The sequence below is a fragment of the Buteo buteo genome, chromosome 17, assembly GCF_964188355.1.
Source record: "Buteo buteo chromosome 17, bButBut1.hap1.1, whole genome shotgun sequence".
NCBI lineage: Eukaryota > Metazoa > Chordata > Aves > Accipitriformes > Accipitridae > Buteo > Buteo buteo.
The window spans coordinates 26,360,346-26,375,020 of record NC_134187.1 but is presented as its reverse complement, the minus strand read 5'-3'; the positions used below and the strand labels follow the sequence as shown (position 1 = coordinate 26,375,020).

At 45.3% G+C, this 14,675-nt stretch overlaps 1 protein-coding gene across 4 annotated transcripts in view; it reads left to right on the top strand.

Annotated features, from left to right (window-relative positions):
• The first annotated feature begins 262 nt into the window (after nt 1-262).
• GCLC (glutamate-cysteine ligase catalytic subunit) overlaps nt 263-14,675 on the top strand; it is a 51,967-nt gene continuing 37,554 nt past the window's right edge. For 3 of the 4 annotated variants that reach the window (XR_012653319.1, XM_075049299.1, XM_075049301.1), the window contains exons 1-2: nt 263-535; nt 14,351-14,463. Coding sequence is in view for 3 of the 4 variants with exons in the window: in XM_075049299.1 (XP_074905400.1) it covers nt 386-535; nt 14,351-14,463 (263 nt within the window). In the remaining variant the exon portion in view is untranslated. Of the gene's footprint in view, nt 536-893; nt 1,538-14,350; nt 14,464-14,675 lie in introns of those variants that run through there. The other variant, XM_075049300.1, reaches the window with a different exon arrangement.

The following is a 14,675-nucleotide window of genomic DNA, read 5'->3' as shown; positions in this document are numbered from 1 at the left end:
GGTGACGGGGCAGCTGCCCTCACACACGCCGGCAGAACCCCGCTTTCCCCGTCAGATCCCCGCTTTTTCCCCCATATTCGCTTTTCCCTCCCCGCCCGCGGGGCGCTGAGGGAGAACCGTCGCGCACAGGCCCCGCCCCCTCCCCCCCGGGCTGAGGCGCTGCGCGGCGGGGGGGCGGGGCGCCGGCCTCGGGGGGGGGGGCGGGGCCTGTCGCCGGAAAGTGCTGAGTCACGGCCTGACGCGCCGCCGCCGTCACGTGCGGCGCCGGGCTCGGCTCCCGCCGCCGCCGCGGCGCAGAGCGCACGCCGCGCCGCGCAGGCTCCGCTCCGCTCTTCTCTTCTCCTCTCCTCTCCTTCCCTTCTTCACGGCTCCGCCGCGGGCCGGCATGGGGCTGCTGTCGCAGGGTTCGCCGCTGAGCTGGGAGGAGACGCGGCGGCACGCGGAGCACGTGCGGAAGCACGGCATCCTCCAGTTCCTCCACATCTACCGCGCCCTCCGCGATCGCCACAAGGACGTCCTCAAGTGGGGCGACGAGGTGAGACACCCCCCCCCACACACACACACACACCCCGAACCTGACCGGCACGGCCTCCCCGCGACCCGGGCGCAGGGTGCTGCGGTGCGGCCCGGGCCTTGCCCGCCGCGGTGCCGGGGAGCGGGTCCGGTCAGCTCGGCCGCGGTGGCTCGGTGAGGGGTGGGGGGGGGGGAAGTTCAGGCGGCCCGGCGGGGCTTTGTTTCTCCCCCCCACCCCCGTACGCCTTCTGGCTCGCTCGCCGCCTCCGGTTGCGCAGCACGGTCGCCCCGGTGTTACCTTGTGATTTATTATTTTTTTGAAGGCTACGACAACTTTCAGCGGTTCCCTCAGGCGTCCCTAAATCCACGGAGCGGCCCCCCTCGGGAGGTGCGCTCCGGCGAGCCGTGATGCCTGGCAGCGCTTGCTCGTTCCCGTCACTTTGTTTTCTCCGGTGCGAGGTCCCATTAAAGCACGTGCACGTCTAAATTCCAAGGTGGTGCCAGTTCGGCCTCGGAATCTGGTTTTGGGAGGGAAGTGGGGACCTGGCGGTGGGCAGGTGGGCTCGGCAGCGGCAGCCCCCTCGCCACGCACCAGCTGCCGCCGTGGTCCCTCCTGGTTCACCCCAGTGGAAAGGGACCCGCCAAGCCTGGCTTTACTCCGAAGTCTTCCAGGCATTCGGCACAAGTCAGCCTGCCTTCTGAACAAGGATGAGGAGGATCGCTCCGGTTGTGACCTGAACTTTGTCACAGGTGCTTTGCGCGCAAGGACCGTAGCCTTATCCGTAGGTCTTGTGCGTGTTGCTGTGCAAACCTGCGCCGGATTGTGTCCCAGCTTGACGGCGCTCTGCGAGGAGCAGTCTCCCTCCTGTATTGATCGGTGGGATTTCCCGAGGGTCTCGGCTTTCTCTGGAGACAGGGAGCAGCTTCACATGTGCTGCACTAGAAGCCATGCTTTATCATGCTGTTTGTCACTTGGAGGTGTCTGTGATGTGACTGCAGGGAAGTTGGAAGAGCAGAGTAGAAGGTGAGCGATGTGGGGGCTTTTGTGAGAAAACGTTGTCCGGGTGGTAACAGTAGCTGTTCACAGATGCTCTTTGCCAGAGGAAAATGCAGTTCCCCTTGTGTACCTTGAGAGACCTTGCCTCTTAAAGCCTGTTCTTCTTTTACGGAATTGCTGTCATGTTTCACATAACTAAGTGTCATGGTTTAACCCCAGCCAGCAGCTAAGCATCACACAGCCGCTCACTCGCTCCCCCCCACGGCGGGGTAGGGGAGAGAATCAGAAGGGTAAAAGTGAGAAAACTCGTGGGTTGAGATGAAGACAGTTTAATAGGTAAAGCAAAAGCCATGGATGCAAGCAAAGCAAGAGGAGGAATTCACTGCTTCCCATGGGCAGGCAGGTGTTCAGCCATGTCCAGGAAAGCAGGGCTCCATCATGCATCACAGTTGCTTGGAAGACAAAACGCTGTCACTCTGAACGTCCCCCCCTTCCTCCTCCTTCCCCCAGCTTTATATGCTGAGCATGCTGTCCTATGGTCTGGAATATCCCTTGGGTCAGTCGGGGTCAGCTGTCCCAGCTGTGTCCCCTCCCAACTCCTTGTGCCCCTCCAGCCTCCTCACTGGTGGGGTGGGGTGAGGAGCAGAAAAGGCCTTGGCTCTGGGTAAGCCCTGCTCAGCAATAATGAAAACATCCCTGTGTTATCAACACTGTTTTGGTCACAAATCCAAAACATAGCCCCATACCAGCTACTGTGAAGAAAATTAACTCTATCCCAGCCAAAACCAGTACGCTGAGCAAGACAAGCAACGGAGCAGAGGAGCTGCTTTCAAGAGGAGTGAGTGAGGGCCTGGCTACTAAAATCTGTCCAGTGAAGGGAATGATGCTGCCAGCATGTCTAGTCTATACTGCAGGGTTTTGCAGCCAGAGTAATGTGGACTCAGGAAATTTAAATGTATCTATCCCTGTCTGACATCTCTGTGTTCCTACATCTCTTGTATGACTGCAGTTACTGTGACAGAAGAGCCTCACCAACAGTCTTAAGTTCAGGAATACAGACGGAACAGAGTCTCCCTATTGCTCTGAGACTTAGCTTGAGGATTTTGTCATTAATCTTTAAGATGGGGTTCTCATTTTTCAGTGGGTGTTACATTTTAGTTGTCCTTGCTTTCTCAGGGTGAGATTTCACAAGATGGCTAAGGTGGATCTGCTGGTGAGCTGGCTCAGCTTCCCTCTCCTTGCTCCAGGCTCGTGTTTCTTCTGCCTCCCTTGCATTGTTACTGGCTACATAACTTCAAGAAGTTCACCCAGCAGAAAACTCTTCTCCCATTCAGTTTTCTAGGGTGGTTCTTTTTCTCAGCAGAGCTTCCAGTGTTTCACAAGTTCTGCTTGATGTGAGGAAAGCAGCAGGAGCGTGTGCAGGAAAAGGGCAAGCAGAACCAGCCCCTGCAGCTAGTCACTTGGTAAGCTTAGCTCTACGGTGAGACTTGCACCCCAGGAGCCTCGTTCTTCCTTTGGCGTAGGGACAATACCGAAGAAAGTATTTATGCTTGGTAAATGGTGGTGTGTTATGTTTAAGGAGATTCACAATTTTGTCATGCCTAGTGTGGCAAGAGTCAGAATTTTAAGACCAATATGATTACAGCCACGATTCTGATAAGGAGGTAAGAGCTGTATTTGAAATGCCTGTGAACATTAGAGAAGGTCAGGTAACCTGGTTCATCATCTACCTCTGATTCTAACAAATGGTAATAAACTCAGGTGTGGCAACTTATCTTTATTCTACTGTATTATGCAATTATAACACAGCATTTGGGAGTGTGTTAATGTACCAGATACCTGCTGCCCATCTGCTCTTGTTGTGCAAATGCAAAAACATACCTGTCTCCATAACTTACTCCAGCTGTGCTGTAGATAGACTGGTGGGGAAAGCAGTAAGTTTGTTTTTCCCCTCAGATATCTAGTTATTAGAAAGTGGCGCCACATTTACATGCAGCTTAGATGAATCAGCTGACTAATTGGATAATTTTCATAAAAAGCCTTTTGTGTACTTTGACCTTCATGTATAAAGTCATAGCCTGAGGCTATTTCATTGTTTTAAAAACCTCTTGAAGATAGAAATCAAGAATGAAGATGACAGCCCTCATGTAATGGTAAAGATGAAATCAGAATAAACAGAATTACTTCTATGTTTGAGAGATGTTTCTGAGACAGTGTTTGGCGAAAGATGTATTTTTTTTGTTTGCTTCATTTTTAAGGAATGCGTATGAGGAAAAAACCAACTTTCATAGCACGTACGGAGTTTGTCTTTCAGGGCAGACATGAATACTTTAAATATTGTCCCCATCTAGCTGATGCCATTGTGAAAAAGAAATCTGGTGTTTGCTCGTGAGTGTAGAACCAGCCTTTGCTTTGGATCTGTTTTCAACAGGACTCCGCTTCGCACTGTGTGTTGTAAGACTCATTATAGAGCTGTGGTGGTCCTCTGAGGTGCTTGTAACCTCCCAGGGACTCCATTCCCTGTTGTGCCAGGGAATGAAACTGTGGGGAATCTTTATATGCTTTCTGTCTCTTGGGTGCCAGACAAAAGTGTTGAGGCTAAGTGCTAATGGAAAAGGATGGTGGCATTTGTTTTGAAGGAAGTGAGGCAGCATCACAGCTTGCATTGCAGGGTAGCGTTCCCTAGTGCTCCCATCCTCACCTAAGTAAAGAGCTGGAAAGGTCAAAACACTGGTTCTGCTACCTCTTGAAAAGTCAGCTATCTTCTTGTTTGCAGGGTTAGTAGAACCAAGGGGTTTACCAAACAGCTGTTGTCTCTTTTGGGGACAGTTCTTTTTTACTCTGCTTTTCCACAACCATGAAGTCTTTGTGATGGTAAAAAAAAGACTAAAAGTGTGAGTGTAACAGAGAATAAGACTTGCTTAAAAAAAAAAAAAAAATTTCTAAAGGTCTCTTTGAACCTGCATTTGCAGGGACAGATCCTTTGCCTCTATCATCCTTCTGCCTCATTTAAAACTGACAGTTGGCCCCTCTGTTTATGCTTGGCTTCTCCTGACTGTGGAAAATACAAAACACTGAACTATCTCATTGTCCCTCATCAAACCCCTCCTTATTATCCTTGCCTTAATGCCCACAGAAGTTGGGCAACAATTACATCTGCTGATGAGACCCTGTCACACTAACCAGTACGGTCTCACGGTCTCCTTGTTGTTTTCATGTTCCTCTCCCACCCAACAATGTATGCTTATCTTTGAGTTTGCAGAGTAGTGGTCATTAAGGGGGTTTTTTGGGTTTTTTTTTAATGCAGCAGACACAAAAACCTGCAACTTCTCAGTACTGTGTTTTAAAACTCCAGTAGAGTTAGTAGATACTATGTGAAATGGTTGGTTTGTGCGGCTTGGCAGATATTAGTGGTACCAAAAGAGTTTAAAGGGGTGTTGAGAGTAAGGCAAAGCCTATTCTGCTGCCTCCCAGCTTTTGTCCCCAAAAGTTCTCTTCTGTGCCAGGGCATTACCAGTCTCCTGTGCTGTTCAGTGCCTCTTGTCTGCTGATTGCATTTCTCTAGCTGACGGATGTTGCTTAAATTTCACCTTGCAGCTTAATGTGGGCACTTGGATCAGACAAGTGGAATGGCTGGCCCTTGGCTAGGCTCACTGCCATTGCTTTGTGCTGAGCATGCACACAAGTGTACGAATCACAGCAGTTTGTGCATAACTACATATACTTATGAATTCATATGTGCATGTAATACTTATTTTCTGTGGTCTGTTTTGCTGCTAAATGGGACAGGTTGGTTGTTCTCCAGGCTGAATACCTATGAGAAGAAATTATACAAGCAAGAAGAGTTGGAAAAGGAAAATTGATGGGGGAAAAAGAAATGATAAAGATTAAGGAGGAGCTGCTTCAGCATATCAAGATGTCAAGAAAGGTGTGCTGGAGAAAGATCCACTCAGAAGGAGCGGTCTAGAAAGCAAGCATGGGCAAAACATGACAGTTTTATTTGAAAGTATATGTGAATGAAATGGCAATCTGACTTGCCCAGCCTTCTTTAGTGAAATTGGACATAATGACCCTTTTGTTGTGTACGAGTCTTGTTCCTGTCAGTGTTGGGACGTAGCACACAATAAGCTGCTTCAGCTTTTAGAAAGTTGTTTTCTTCATGGAAACTTGAAGTCAAATTTGGAGCCTTTAAAATAGGCGTGATAATTAATTGTATGAGGCAGTGTGAAAAATGTGCCACCACGCTGCTTGCAAGTTGAAGTCTTCCTGACTTAATTCTGTGGGTTTTCTTTTATTGCCTGTTATCTCTTTCTTAGTCTTTTTGGTCTGTCTTCTGTACTTTTGATTCATTCCCCTCCTTATCCATTAGTTTTTTAACTATACCTTGTAAATAAGTTAAATGAGAACCAAAATGAACATTTGCTGCTCAGCACTTCCTCATGCAAGAAGCAAAGCAGCCCTTCTCAGATGCTGCAAGAAGAGAGGCCAGAGGATTCTTACCAGAATGTCTGAAAGGTGTTGCTTCTGATTACATGATGCATGATCCTCTTTAAAGCTTTCTTCGTTTTCCTAATGAAAGGCTGAGCTGTGAAAAGAGCTGCTTTTCCTTTTGAGTGATTCTTCCCAGGGACCTAGCTATTGCATTAATGTCTGCTGCAGTTTACAGCCTGTATGTTTTTGGTTTTCTTCAGGGCAGTAGCAATGTGTAAATGATGATCAGTGATGTTGCATTACAGTCTGCAGGACTTCAGAATGGTAAAATAATTGCTGCATCTTAAGGAAATGGATTTGGGTTCAGATGCACACAGTTTGAGGCTCCTTTTGTCTGTCACCCATTTAAAACCAGGAACAAAGTCTAGTGCATTTTTTAACAACGGTGGATCTAGCTCACCAGCTGCATAAAGTAAGTACAACTACTATCCGTAAAATACACAAATGAAGTTTTGATCATCTCTTCACTAAAAGACAACAGTGAGGCTTGGTGAGACACACACACGTGCACATGGAAATCTTCAAATAGAGTTAAGGAAGGACTGTGACTGATAAAAGAAGCAGTAGGTTCAGAGTGCATCACGGTGTACAGGAGAGGTGGTGTTCTTTTCTCATTTTACAAGAAATTTGGCTAACCTAATGGAACAGAAAAGCAGCAGATGTCCTTTTAAGATAATTACTTCACAAAGCCTGGATGTCCTGTGGAACAAGATGCCACATAATATCTTTGAAGCTGATATAGACGCTTGCATGGATGACAAGAATAGACACTATTATTATTTCTTTAAACTCCACGTGCTGCAAGAGGTATGTCACTCTATCCAAACCACTTAGGTAATCGTTGAATGACTCGTGGGGTTTCTTTAATCTGAAACTTTCTAACTAGCTTTTTACTGTATATGTTATAAATAAAACAGAATCACAAAAAATAGTTGTGTTTTCCTGGCTGTCAATAGTAGATCTTCTTCAAAAAAAATTCAGCCAAGTCATTATACAGACTAATCATCAATATTATGATGATCTCACATTCCCACTTTGTACAAACTGCTGCAATATACTGGTGTGCAGAAATTGCTTTGTTTTAAAGCTTTTCCTGGGAATCTTATGCTTAGAATAAAGCTAACGTAGCCTGAAGTCTTACAAAATTGCTTTTTACATTTGAGCTCTTGTCATTTGAAGACAATCACTTTTAGTCTCCTCCTCCCCCAGCAAAATTCCCTGAACAGAATGTGTTTTTGAATTTCTTTCATGCAGAAATTCCTCACGATGGCCCCCTGCCAAACACCGCATGTGTGGATGCATCTGAATGGGAGCTGTCTTAATCAATGTACTCGCCTGCTTGCCGCGTGGGGGGAAGCAGCCCTCGTGAATGATTTGGTTATCTGTCACGTGTCTGCTTGTTCATCCTTTATCTCTGAGCTTTATTTGGCTAAATAAAGGGACAGTGGCATTATTTGTTTACAAATAGATTTAGTGCTTCCTTAATATGTTTTGTAGTTGCACCTGCTATTTATCATGGTGGTCTTTCTGGGGCAGGGTCTGAAGGTGCAATGTTAACGCATCAGTTCATGCTGCTTGACAGCCTTGAATGTGTATATGCAACCTCTAAAATGAGTATGCTAATGCGTGCAAATAGAACTCCTTAAATTTTGACTTGAACAAGATATGTGCCCTTGAAGAGTCTCTGTGTTTATTCCTTCCTTGGGTGCTTTGGCTGACAGTCCTGACACTACTTTTTCTGCCTGGCTTTAATCCTTGTTTTAGGGAAAGCCTAAACTGCATTACATCTAAATTCTCTAGCTCTCAAAATATGCACGATGTGTTAACCTCCCCGATGACTTATTACTTCGCTTCAGCTCCCTCTTGCTCGGTTCTTCCGTGGCTGGGTGTTAAGGTACACGTCGGTCGTGGTGCAGCACCACTGACCAGCTGGGAGCTTTGCTGCTGGATGTGTTGTGTGTGTGACAGTGCAGGACTTGCTGTAGTTTAGTGAGATGCTTTTTCAAAAGCTAATTCATGGCAGCCAGTTTGGAGAGGGGTTTTTGTTGTGTTTTTTTGGTTTTTTTTTTCCCCTAAACAAGCTGCAATTTGTCATTGTGACCAGCCCACACAGCAAGCATTGATTTTCTCCTTCCTGATCTCAGGTCTTAGTAAGAGAAGCTTAAATTATCTGCCATTTGTATGTTTCTGATAAAGAAATACTCAGTTCACAGTGAACTTCGTTCTGTGGGTGTCAAGTGAATTGTTATGGTCTTGTCATGGGATTGTTGTCTATTGTAATGCCTCTTTTGCCACAGGATGACTTCTTCTTGCTGCGCACAGCAAGTTAATTAACAGTGTCAGAAGAATGAGTACAGGAAAGATTTTGTTGGTGTTGCTTGTGTGGTTTTTTTTTTCTTCTTCTTGCTTTCTGATGCAAGAGGCAACTTACAAGCTTGTAGCATCTTGTTTCACAGTTGAATAAATGGTCTTTTACTAGTCCTTAAAATCATCTGTGTGGAATAGAAAATATAGCTTTGCCAAAAAAACTTGTTCTTTTCTGTTCTAAATCTAAAAATTCATAAGTGAGTGTCTTAAAGCTGCCTTTGCTGCAGAAATCTAAAATTAACATTATCCTGGTGGGTTTTTTTATAGTACTAACCTCAGGTGTTACATAGTACAGCAGTTGAAGAAGAGACACTTTGTTCTCTAATGCGCCACATCTTATTCTTTAGAAGCATGCAAATGGTTATAACCTCTAGATTTTAGTTTTCAGTAAGCCAGCTTCCTGGTTTGTGGTATGTGCAGCAAAAGACATCCTGTAGTCACATCTTACCACGTGCAGAAGAAGAAAATCTGCAGCCCTGATGTCGGCAAGTGGGAGGGGGAACAGGCAGGAGCACTTAGCTGGGGCTGGCTGTGTTGACTGCATCCTCTTCGTTTTCTTTATCCGTTGTCATCTTTAACGTGGTGTAGAAGTTCTTCATTTTCTGCTTATTGTCAGTGTAATATAAAAAATCAGTTGTGTTTTAGGGCATGGTTTCCGTGAGTCAGTTTCATTTAGAGCTGGACACAGTGCTTTGTTCATTGAATTGGCCGCTTTCAATCTGCTTGAATCAAAATTAAGCATTTGGGGCAATACATTTGAACCTTTTGGTGTGCTATTCGTGGCGGATTTTTGAAGTTGTTGCTGTGGCAGAGAACACCCATGGTAATCTCATGAGTGTGGAAGTGCTCTGCCTTGTGCCACTGCACAGTCTAGGGGCTTGCTGGCTAGAAACAGGTTAACCAGCCTCTGTGGCTCTTCCAGACTTGTTTTCCTCTGAAATTTGCTCCCTCAGGCTTAGACTTGCTTCTCTGGGCCAGTAAACCTCCCATTAAAGGTTCATTACCAGCTGGTTATTACTGTGGCTCCATGTTTTATCACAGCAGTAGTGAGAAAATAACTGCATTTAAAAAAATTCTTGAGTATTATGCTCTACATTCATCAGAAGTATGTGCACCTACAGAAGAAATCTGCTTTTTCTATCTTAACACTGAAAACTTGTGGCAGAGGTTCTTCAATGAACAGTTGGATTATTAAAACTTTGTTCTTCCGTAGACTGTCATTTTAATGATACATGGTATTTTAATGATACATTAACTGACCAATAAATGTATGGGGGAACTACTTTTTTTCCCCCGTAATGGAGCTTAATAACTAGTGAAAAGGGTTTTGTTTCTTTGATGCTCTTCGGAAGAAAGTTTACCTAGTTTTTATTTTCTACTGTATACATAAATATATGAGGCATACTGCATGAAAATACTTATATTAAGTGTTGCAGTGGCTTTTGGTAATAGTAAACAAAAGCCACGAGACCTCATTGGGTGTTCAGGAAAAATTTCCAGTTACTAGTAAAGCTCCAGGCTTAACGGAAGGTACGTATGAGGAAACTGCTAACAGTTGCTCCAAGTACATACGGCAGTAGTTGCCCAGTGGAAGGAGAAAGAAACCGTCAGTAAGATTGTCCTCGAAGAACAGCAATGGTCCATGAGTCACCTGTGATCAGGTTTTTTTTAGACTCACAGAATGGTTTGGGTTGGAAGGGACCTTCAAAGTTCATCTAGTTGAACCCCCCCTGCTGTGGGCAAGGACATCTTCCACTAGAAAAGGTTGCCTAATCCAACCTGACCTTGAATGCTTCCAGTGATGGGAGATCCACAGCTGAGATGGATGATCAGGACTGTGGTAAAAGGTGAACACAGGGAGATGTTTTTCACAGGTAGAGAGTGTACAGACTTGTGTTGCTTTCCTCTCAAAAAAGCTTTTCAGATCATTCTTCTTAAACTGTTTTCCTCTATTATATGATCTTCTTGGCACCTTACTTCTGAGCTTGCCAAAGTCCAGACTATATGCTTACCTGTGTTTTCATATGCAGAAATACCTTGTGGCAAATACTTTGCATGTTAAAAGCATTTTAACATTAACTCTAGAGTAATGACTTTATTCTTAACTATTAGATAGATAGGTTTTGTTCCTAGTGTACTTAGCATGATGATGTTAAATTGAGTGTGCGAGGAGGGGGTTTGATGTTGGAAAGCAGACCAGTGCCAAGGCAAGTATTTGGACGGCGATATTGTGTGGGATATGTGTTGACTTTGTTTTTTCTTGTTCCTTAGAATTGCTACTGAAGAGTCGCTTGACTGATATTTCTTCATTTTTAAGTAGTGTCCTTTATGGAGAAATAATATGTGTAATTATGGTCAAATAACTCAGGCATTCAAACACAATTTCAGACATGCTTACCCATTTCCAGAGAACAGTCGTCTTTCACTTTGCCACTGAGCAAGTCCAGCACCACTGTTTGGCTTCGTGCACGGAGAGTGGTTTGGCTTCTCCTCCGTTGAGGGGCTTCAAGGTCTCTCTTGTGGTTGTATTTACAGAGGCGATGTCAAATAATTTTCAAAAGCTTGACATTTCCTTGGGAGCCAACTGAGAAATAATCGTGACAAGTGAAGTAAAGCCATTCTCAGGGCTGTCCTCCCAGCAAGCTCGTGGTTCATGCTCTGTCTCTGGAAGATACAGCAGTGGAGTGGAGCTGCCCTGGAAGGAATCTGTAGATGCAGTATGTTGCAAATTGGTAGCCGAGAGGAAGGCAGCCTGTAAAGGATGGTTTTTCCTTGTGTTGGCTCATGGATAGATCTCTCGTACTCAGCTTATTTGCTTTAACTGAGAATCTATTTACTTTTTTAATGCATTTAACTTTGAACAATTTTTTCAGGCTTGCTCCGTGCGTGCGTGTGGATTTACAGCTTTTGCTTTGCCAAACCGTTGTTCCTCCTCCTGGTAAGGTACCACAGCACTTCTGCGAGCCAGACGGACCTGGGCCGGTCAGAGGTTCGTCCTCCGGAGCGGTGCTGAGCGTGTCCGTCTGCAGGGAGAAGCTGGGAGGTCGTCCCTTGTCCTCGGCAGCCTGGCAGCATGTGCTGGCTGGAGGATGGAGATGCGTGGGGTTTGGTGCGGGGTGAGACCACTGGCTGGGCGCGTGGGTCCAAAGCGGCCGCCTTCCTTACCGTGGCAGGGTGGGCTTTCCTAGCTGGCTCTTAGCAAGGCTGCTTGTCAGCCTTCTGCATCAGTAGTTTGACCTGACGTGTATTTTGCTGCTCGCTAGAGAGACTACTTAAAATTAGGAAGGCAAGTGATCTCTGAAGGGCTTGCACGATGATGAATTATGAATGTTGGGTGAAACCCTGCGTGTTTGGTTTTGGGACTCTTGAAGCTCTGCCAGGCATCCTGATGCTTTCAGCTTGGCCGCAATTCTCTGAACTTTGCGGATAGAAAACATGTGAGAAGTCTGTGAATGATGAGCTGAAGTTAAATGTAAAAACGCATGAACTCTGAATTTGTTTCTCTCCTTCTAGCTGTAGGCTAAATCTTTTGATGAGCTTAAATTAAATTCTTTAAGGATGCCTATTCAGTCAGTCCCTCTGTTGGCAGATACTCTGTGGGTTACTTGGAATTGTTGGCAGCCTTCTGAAGTTTTTTTTTCTTTTCTCATTAAAATTAATGGCAGATCTTCTGTGTGTTAAGACAGCTTTGAAGATTTAGTCAATGTTTCTGGAGGCAAGTGTAGTAGTTGTTTCTAAAGCTAGATGCATAAATGCAATGTATTCAGTACTGCACACAGATTATGAAACACTTTGTTTTCTTTGGTTTTGCCTTCTTGGCTTAATGTTTCTTTATGCTTTTGGCTTACTTTATATCGTGAAACTTGTAATATGGTTTATAGGGAAGTGCAGCGTTCACACTACCAGCTCATTGCTGTTATGTTTGGAGAGGGGTCTTTAAGACAGGAGGCTAAACCACAGTAACAAACGCACGTAAGGGTGGACAAATGTTCAGCTTTGTGGTCTCTCGTGGGCGGCTGCGGCTCCTTTGCCCTGCCTTCTGCCACCAGCCCGCGCCGGCGGTGTGGTGGGAGGCCGGGTGTGCGGTGGGCTTCGTGCCCGTCCACACGTCTGTCCGTCCGTATGACTCGGAGAACTGCGTGGTTGCTTACCTCCTCTAGTTTAGGCTGGGTCCCAGTGAGGATGATGCTTTTCCAAAGCAGGAGGAGATGATGTTGATCGTGGTAGGAAACTGGAAGGTGGGAGAGAAGTCACTTTTTATTGACTGTGATCATGGGTCGGGTATCACTGGAGAGACTGGTACTAGGCAACAAGTAAATCGGCACTGGAGTGTGTTCTGGTTGACTACCATCTGCAGCTATCTCAAGTAGATTACTGTGGCATAATACACACAGACCAGAAAATATACACACAAAGAAATGCTGTCTTGCACAGAAACTAGAAATCATTATTTTTCTTCAGGGATTAAAATCTGATCTTAAAAAAATATAGAGAACATGTATAATTGCTGAATGAGTCCCTCTAGAGTTTGTGTCTGATCAGATTCTGTAGAATTACAAACACTCTTGGATAATGCTGCTTGTGATTTAATCACAAATCCCAACAGAGGATTATATTCATTGCCGTAGTAGCTAGCAATAACTCTTCCATGAGCACAGAAGCAACCAAAGAACATCAAGCCCACAAATCTACTTACAGTGTGCTGGAAAACAGTGTACAAGTTCCCTGTTTTGGCAAGCTGTTTTCCTATAAACATCAGACTTCTGTGCTAAATAGAAGCTGCCACGTGTTAATACGCTGCAACTTTAACATCGGCATCTTGTGTGAATCTAAACTCCTGGGGCTGGAGCAGTGTGTTTGGCAAGTACCGGTGGATGCAGTTCTAGGCCGTGTCAGAAAACAAAACCAAGGAGCACAGCGCAAAACCTCTGACAAGTTCTAGCTGTGGAACTGCAGCCTGAATTTTTAACTACAGGTTGATGGAGCTGTCAAAGTCTTGGAGGCAGTGGTTTGAGAGCCTCCAAAAATAGGCACTGTGCATCACCGCTGGTCCAGCTGGGGGTTTTCAAAGCCAGCACCCTTGTGATGCATTTCCACGTACGACTTCTGCTTTTGTGGCAGGTGGCACATCAGGCTTGGAGGCTGTTTTGTCTTTCACGCTTCCTAAACAGTGCAAAGCATCCTCTGCCAAATAGGTGTCAGGATATAGATTGTATCAGTAAGTATTGAAGGTCTATAAGGTCCAGGCAGCTGTTAAGTCGCAGCTTGTTGGATGGAGTTCTCCGCCGCAGTGTCACCAGGAGTGGGTGGTGGGTCCTGGCTTGGGCAGGGACATTGGGGCCAGGAGGTGGAGGTCCTGGGGGCAAGGTACAGCAGGAGGGGAAGAAAAGGTTGGCATCAAAGCTGAATCGGGAAGGGGTAGAAAGCCCCCGTCCTGTGCCAAGAGCTGGAGTGTGTTAATAACATGCTGTCTGCGACGACCGCGGGCTTTCCGTGGTGTAAATGAGGCTCTGCCGTGCTAGTCTTAAATAGCTCCAACAAGTGATGGGAGTAAATGGATGTCTTGTTTCTTTGGTTTTTTTTGTCAGCAGCAGAGACTGTAACTCATGGGATGACAGAGATGTTTGTGGTTAATAGCTTGCATAGAGGTTTAAGGCTTTTTTTTGTCTGAAAAATAATGTGGAGGCAAATACAAATTCAGGAACCTTTTGGCGAAATGTCCACAATTAGAAATGGAGGGAAAAAAATTTTCAAGGCTCCTTTCAAGGAATTTTAATTCTTTATTCAAGGTGAAATAAGCATGCAGCCATCTTCTGTGGTATTGTTTACTGCAGTCATAGTGATGGTTTTTAAGCTTCTGTAGAGATAAAGTTCAGTCTGACATCTTTTTTTTTTTTCACTTGATGCTTAAGTTTATGTGCCATTGTGTTTGTGTGTGAACAAATTCTTACTATTGTTTATTTTGTTTTTATTGTTTACAAGGTGGAGTATATGTTAGTAAAATTTGACCATGAGAATAAGAAAGTGCGCTTGGTGCTCTGCGGTGAAGAAGTTCTTCAAACACTGCAAGACAAGGGGGAGAAGGTAAACCCCAAGTGAGTAGCTGTTTCTTGTTCCTTCTTTTTCTTTTTTTTTTTTTTCTCCTGTTAGATACTGTACAGAATTTTGTAGACCTGGGTTAACTTTCAAGTCTGCTTTCGGTAAAACTGAGCCGCAGATACCGATATTTTCAGATAAAGTTGGGGTGCAGGCAGTGAAGGATTTTGAGCACACTTGCAGGCAGTCCATGCACCTTTGGTGTTAGGAC